This window comes from Pelophylax lessonae, assembly GCF_965119305.1.
Source record: "Pelophylax lessonae genome assembly, chromosome: 9".
Classification (NCBI taxonomy): Eukaryota; Metazoa; Chordata; class Amphibia; order Anura; family Ranidae; genus Pelophylax; species Pelophylax lessonae.
In genome coordinates this window covers 258,817,477-258,824,704 of record NC_138776.1, presented here as the reverse complement: position 1 = coordinate 258,824,704, position 7,228 = coordinate 258,817,477, and the positions used below count along the sequence as shown (strand labels likewise).

General features: G+C 44.4%; 2 protein-coding genes across 2 annotated transcripts in view; both read right to left on the bottom strand.

The window, feature by feature from the left end:
- LOC309564412 (uncharacterized protein) overlaps positions 1–7,228 on the bottom strand; it is a 1,531,146-nt gene that overhangs the window by 1,475,309 nt on the left and 48,609 nt on the right.
- LOC309563432 (uncharacterized protein) overlaps positions 1–7,228 on the bottom strand; it is a gene marked incomplete at both ends in the record, with an annotated part of 92,770 nt that overhangs the window by 81,746 nt on the left and 3,796 nt on the right. The window contains 3 exon segments of the mRNA XM_082267827.1: positions 5,265–5,358; positions 5,361–5,456; positions 5,460–6,703. Coding sequence (XP_082123953.1) covers positions 5,265–5,358; positions 5,361–5,456; positions 5,460–6,703 — 1,434 coding nt within the window.

Below are 7,228 nucleotides of genomic sequence, written 5' to 3'. Positions count from 1 at the left end.
AAGATGTGTATCTGCTGTGTGTCCAGCCAGCTACATTTCGGGTGAGTCCCCCTAGGGTGGTGGCCAAAGGTATTGCAGCCTGTGATAGGTTCATCCCACCTGGTTTTACTTCGCCTCCGCCATCCAACAAAGTCCTTGCCTTGGTTTGCAAGTCGCTGTGGTTGGGCGTACTTGGCAAGAATACAATGACAATATGACATGGACAGGCTCTGTAAGCCACTTGTAGACCCTTCAGGTCGGGGAGTGTACGGAGTGTACCAAGGGGCATGATATCACGAAGCCGTTGTATACCACACCAGGCGCACACCTGTGGCTCGGGAAGCATCCGCAGGTAGGGCAGCGATGGGTTGCCCCATAGAGACTGATAGGGAGACCAGGTATTAGGTTGGAGAAAAGTGCCCGGGCTGCCATCCAAACCCACAGGGTTGCTCTAGTGGGGAGAGGAAGGGACGGATACGCACCCGAGCCCCGATAGGCCAGATTGCCATAATCATTAAAGTTAAAAGAAAGAAATGCTTAAAATATTTCACTCTGTGTGTAACACATCTATATAAAATATATGAGTTTCACTTTTTGAATTGAATTACTGAAATAAATTAACTTATTGATGATATTCTAATTTTACGAGATGCACCCGTATGTAGCACCCTCCTAGGTTGCTAGTGGGAATAAAGTAAATTTAGTTTTTTCTCCTCTGTAGTCAGAGGTGCAAGGTTTGATTGCTTTGCTTGCTTTTATCCGGCCCTTGGGGCATTTATCTCCCTACTGTATGCAGCAGTGGTGCATAGTTCCTGCCACTAACACCAACAATGGGGCACTATTCCTCCCACTAATACCACTGATGGGGCACTATTCCTTCCACTGATACCAATGATGGGAAACTATTCCTCCCACTGACACCAATGATGGGGCACTATTACTCCCACTGACACCAATGATGGGGAAACTATTTCTCCCACTGACACCAATGATGGGAAACTAGTCCTCGCACTGATACCAATGATGGGGCACTATTCCTCCCACTGACACCAATGATGGGAAACTATTCCTCCCACTGACACCAATGATGGGACACTATTCCTCCCACTGACACCAATGATGGGGCACTATTCCTCCCACTAATACCAATGATGGGGCACTATTCCTCCCACTGATATCAATGATGGGGCACTATTCCCCCCACTTATACCAGTGATAAAAGCACTATTCCTCCCACTGACACCAATGATGAGGCACTATTCTTCCCACTGACATCAATGATCAGGCACTGTTCCTACCACTGACACCAGGACAATTTTTACTCCTGCTGGCTACAGTCCCCCCCCCCCCCCTAAATTTTAAAGGGCAGTAAACATTTCATTTAGAAGGTTTGGAGACCTCTGATCTACGACAGCCACAAACACAGCATGTTTCCCATTTTCACCCATCTCTTTTCCTCTGTGTCGCCATTTGTATGTCTATGGCTGGCTCACCTCCACCACCTGCTATCTTGCATCCCTCCAGGAGAACACCTCTGCTATGGGGGTGCAGCCAGTCTGCCCTCTCCATCTCGTGCAGGGTGCAGCAAGGAGCCTGGTGTTTACATGTGTTTAGCCTTGTAAAACCAGGATAAACAGTCCTGTGATGCAGAAACTTCTAGACTGGCTGCACCTACACACTACTGAATGTCTACGTGTTCATTCAGCCATAGCAAAGCATTTTCATGTTAATTAGCTCCAAATGCATCTGGATACCTGTATGTTAATTTCTGTGTGCATTGGGGCCCTATTGTCCTCATGTTCACTCCTCTACTCTACCTGCAGCATACTTTCTACGCCACAATCTCTGATGTAGACCTAGACGTTGCAGCTCTAAAGCTCCCACCTTCACGACTTCACGTTTCCAGCAGTATTTATTATATATCATAAATTTGTTTATAATCCTACACACTCACCTCTAGGCTGACATCTGGCCCATTGGCACCACAGCCTGCCACACTGCTCCCGAACTGTATATGTCAGCTCCGACGGCAGAATTCTCAGCTTGGTGGAAATTTAGCTCCACCAGCTTCTCTGCAAATCGCATCCGTTGACGCATTTTGCCTGGTGGGTGGGGTGAAATGCTTGACTAAGCTGAGGTGGGTGGGGTGAAAAGAGGTGGGTGGGGTGAAAAGGTAAAGAGCCTCAGCCTACGCTTCTCCACAAACCACATCCCCTGATGCATTTACCACCACCTACAGAAGGGGGGTTAGTCATGACTAAGCCCTGTGGGTGGGGCAAAATGCATGACAGTGCTGATTAAGCCAAGGTGGGTGTGGTGAAACGCGTCGATGAGAGTGCATAGGGTGAGGCCGTTCTTTACTTCTATCCTATACCGGCTGGCTGGGAGAGCGACTTCCATTCTGTTCCTATGTAATAAAATAGAGGTGTGCTCCCGCTGTGTTCCTAAATATGAGTGCCACATCCCGATATGAGATATGCCAATAATTTTACTAGTTTTCACTGTCATTTGTGTATGTTTACCTTTTACCATTTTTGTAATAAAACCAATATATATTCAATATAATTTTTTGTATATTTTTTGAGTGACCTTCAAAGTCCCACCCCAAGGGGAATGCTTCTGTTCCTATGTATGTTGATTTTTGAAGGAGTACATTAAGAAGCTGACGCTCTGTTTCCTGAAGATCGAGGAAAGAGTCTCCTCTTCAGCTTAGAACGGGGCTTTCAGCTTGTTACGATAAAATGAAGTTTGAATTCATTCAAATAAAATCTTGTATAACAGAGGTAAAAATATTTATTTATTAAGAATTCTACATTGGCTGAACCATGAAAATAACAACCTATAAAAAACTCCATTGATGAAAGATGCATCCTGAATGGATGTTCCTGTATTGGTCATAGCTATGTACTGTTGTCATTCCTTCTTTGTTGTCCACATTGTGGGAGAGTTTTCCCTTGCATTGCCATGTTTGCCCAACTGTTGTTGCTGTTCAGTGTTGTTGTGTTATCTATGCGAGTAGGGGTCTATTTTACTATAATTTGATGCATGCACACCCAAAATGTTTAAACCGCAACCTGAAAAATTTTGACTTGCATAATGCAATACATGGGCTCTTGCACTGGCATAATTGCCCAAGTGTTGCCATATGTATGGTCATAATTGCCCAAATGTTGTTCCATGTTCGGTCATGATTGCCAAACTGTTGCCTCAGGTATGGCCATGATTGCCCAAATGTTGCCCCACGTATGGTCATGATTGCCCAACTGTTGCCTCAGGTATGGTCACGAGTACCCAACTGCTGCCCCATGTATAGTCACTATTGCCCAACTTTTGGCCTATGCATGGTCATGATTGCCCAACTGTTGCCCCATGTATGGTCATGATTGCCCAACTGTTGCCTCTTGTATGGTCATGATTGCCCAACTGTTGCCTCTTGTATGGTCATGATTGCCCAACTGTTGCCTCATGTATAGTCACGTGTTAAACGAATTTAAAACAGCGCTAGCAATCCATATAAAAATTATAAATAATGATTAGTGCAAAATATTTTATGAATAAATATTCCAAATATGATAAAAAAGTCCTTAGTGGTGATAAGTCCAATAAAGTGCTCAGGTGCAGAAATGGTTATCCAAACGGTGCTCAGGTGATAATCAAACCTTCTAGGTCCCCTACTCACCACAATGATGAGCCTCAAAAGCTTGTAACATCCGTTGGATTATTGCACTCTGGCTGTAGTTATGGCTGATCCAAGAACAGGGTGTCTTGCAAGGGATCGTTCCAAGGAAGACCTCAGTGAGCCCTTCTCCCCGGAGCTGCACAACACCCTGAACCCCTCAGGGATCAGAGCTAAAATGGAGGAAAGTCAGATTTTCCACAAAGATGTTACCCGACTTGAATGGAAGCTGAATGTGCATGAACTGTGCCTCATGTATGAACTGTTGCCTCATGTATGGTCATGATTGCCAGTGTGTTACCCACCTTTGTGGTTTCAGTGTTGTTGTGTTATATATGTAAGTAGATGTATAAATTACTATAATTTGATGCATGCACACCCAAAACGTTCAAACCACTCAAAAATCTTGACTTGCATAATGCAATACATGGGCCCTTGCACTGCCATAATTGCCCAACTGTTGCTCCAACTATAGCCACGACTGCCCAACTGTTGCCCCAACTATGGTCACGATTGCCCAACTGTTGCCCCATCTACAGTCACGATTGCCCAACTTTTGCCCCATCTATGGTCACGATTGCCCAACTTTTGCCCCATCTATGATCACGATTGCCCAACTGTTGCCCCATCTATGGTCACGATTGCCTAACTGTTACACCATGTATGGTCACAATTTACCAACTGTTGCCCCATGTATGGTCACGATTTCCCAACTGTAGCCCCATGTATGGTCATGATTGCTCAACTGTTGCCCCATGTATGGTCACGATTGCTCAACTGTTGCCCCATGTATGGTCATGATTGCCCATCTGTTGCCCCATGTATGGTCACGATTGCTCAACTGTTGCCCATGTATGGCCACGATTGCTCAACTGTTGCCCCATGTATGGTCATGATTGCCCATCTGTTGCCCCATGCATAGTCATGATTGCCAGTGTGTTACCCACCGTTTTGGGTTCAGTGCTGTTGCGATATCTGTGAGTGGCGGGGTCTATATTACTCTAATTTGATGCATGCACACCCAATACTTTTAAATCACGCCCTGCAAAATCTTAAATTGCAGAATGCAATACTTGGGCTCTTACGCATCCTCACCTCTGGAGAACCTGAGGCCCACTCAGTCACAACTCTAGTATGCTAAAAGTTTGAGTTCTCGAGTCTGCCTTCAAGCTATGCCCATTATGAGGGGCCCCCTTTCCCTGCTGGACTTGTATTTAATATTATGGAGAGGAAAGGGGACCCCCAATGTGGGCAGGAAGAGAGATATAAACTGTAGCAGGAAGATTTTACCACCGGAGTCTCCAAGAAAAAAAAAGGATTCCAAAAGGTGACTCAGTCCACCAGTTGTTCTATGGCCTGAAAAATTCCACCGGCTGTAAGCCTACGTACACGTTTCAACAGCATCAGCAGGTTTGTGCCTTCTCCTCACGTGAATTCTCTGGCCTTTAACAAGGCCTCCCTTCAGACTCCAAGGTTTCCCACACTCTGAACGTGAATAGGAATGCTCACCTGTGTGAGTTCGATGGGGATTATTAATCCTTCTTGTGTGCTTGAAACATTTTCCTCACTCTGAACATGCATAGCGACGATCACCCTTTCTCCACAAAACATTTCCCGCACTCCGAACAGGAATAAGAACGCTCACCAGTGTGACTCCTTTGGTGTATGAGTAGTTCTGTTTTCTGTATGAAACATTTCTCGCCTACTCTGAACATGAATAAGGACGCTCACCAGTGTGGCCTCTCTGGTGAATAAGAAGGTGTCCATTCAGAACTAAACATTTCCCCCACTCTGAACATGACTAAGGACGTTCACCTTTGTGATATTTCTGGTGTATAAGTAGTTTCCTTTTTTCAGTGAAACATTTCCCGCACTCCGAACAAGAAAAAGGACTTTCACCTGTGTGAATTCTCTGATGTACATTAAGTTCTGTTTTGTAAGCGAAACACTTCCCGCACTCTGAACATGAATAAGGACGCTCACCAGTGTGGCTTCTCTGGTGAATAATAAGGTGTCCTTTTAGAACAAAACATTTCCCGCACTCTGAACATGAATAAGGACGTTCACCTGTGTGATATTTCTGGTGTATAAGTAGTTTCCTTTTTTCAGTGAAGCATTTCCCGCACTCTGAACAAGAAAAAGGACTTTCACCTGTGTGAATTCTCTGATGTGCATTAAGTTCTGTTTTGTAATTGAAACACTTCCCGCACTCTGAACATGAATAAGGACGCTCACCTGTGTGACTTCTCTGGTGTGTAACAAGGCCTCCTTTCCGAGTGAAACATTTCCCGCACTCTGAACATGAAAAGGGACGCTCACCCGTGTGAACTGCCTGGTGATGATGAAGGTTTCTTTTATCAATGAAACCTTTCCCGCACTCTAAACATAAATAGGGACGCTCTCCTGTGTGTTTTTTCTGGTGATCAAGAAGGTATCTTTTCTGAGTGAAAGCCTTTCCGCACTCTGAGCATGAGAAAGGACACTCTCCTGTGTGAATTTGCTGATGTTTAAGAAGGCTTCTTTTCATGGTGAAAGATTTCCCGCACTCTAAACAAGAATAGGGCCGTTCACCCGTGTGACTTCTCTGGTGTATAAGGAGGTCTGAGTTCTGAATGAAACCTTTCCCGCAATCTAAACATAAGAAAGGACGCTTGCCTGTGTGAATTCTTTGGTGTTTAACGAGATGCGCTTTCGCGGCAAAACATTTCCCGCACTCTGAACATGAGAAAGCACACTCGTTCTTTTGACTTCTCTGTGGTCCAAGAAGTGTTCCAGTTTTTTTGGAAGATTTCCCACACATCGAAAAAAAGGATTCCTTGGGATTAGGTGGGTCTGTTGTTGTGTCTGTACTGCGAGACCTTAGGTGGATATCTGGAGGAACGGTATGTGATTTGTTAGAAGGTTCCTCAGGATTAGAGGGATCCATGGATCTCCTCCAAGGGGAAGGTCTGGGATGTGTATTGGGATTTACTCCTGGAGAACATTCTTTGATGGCATTGCCATCTGCTTTATATTCTGGTGAGAAGTTATCCAAGACATCGTGTCCACCTGTTGGAAAACAATTTTTAAGTGTTAGAAGTATTCCTCGTGGCCTTCATCCTGAAGTCATACATCTTGACATGGCCTTCAACGGTTCTTCATAGCTCTGGCATGGAATCGGAATCGACTGCAGTCATAACATACAGTGCATCCAAAAAGTATTTACTTTTCCAAATTTTGTTATGTTACAGCCTTATTCCAAAATGGATTAAATTCATTATTTTCCTCAAAATTCTCCAAACAATCCCCCATAATGACAACGTGAAAGAAGTTTGTTTGAAATATTTGTAAATTTATTAAAAATAAAAAACAAAAACAAAAATCCCATCTACATAAGCCTTGGCTCAATATTTTGGTGAAGCTCCTTTGGCACCAATTACAGCCTCAAGTCTTTTTGAGTATGATGCTACAAGCTTGGCACACCGATTTTTGGGCAGTTTCTCCCATTCTTCTTTAAAGGACCTCTCAAGCTCCATCAGGTTGGATGGGGAGTGTTGGTGCACAGCCGTTTTCAGATCTCTCCAGAGATGTTCC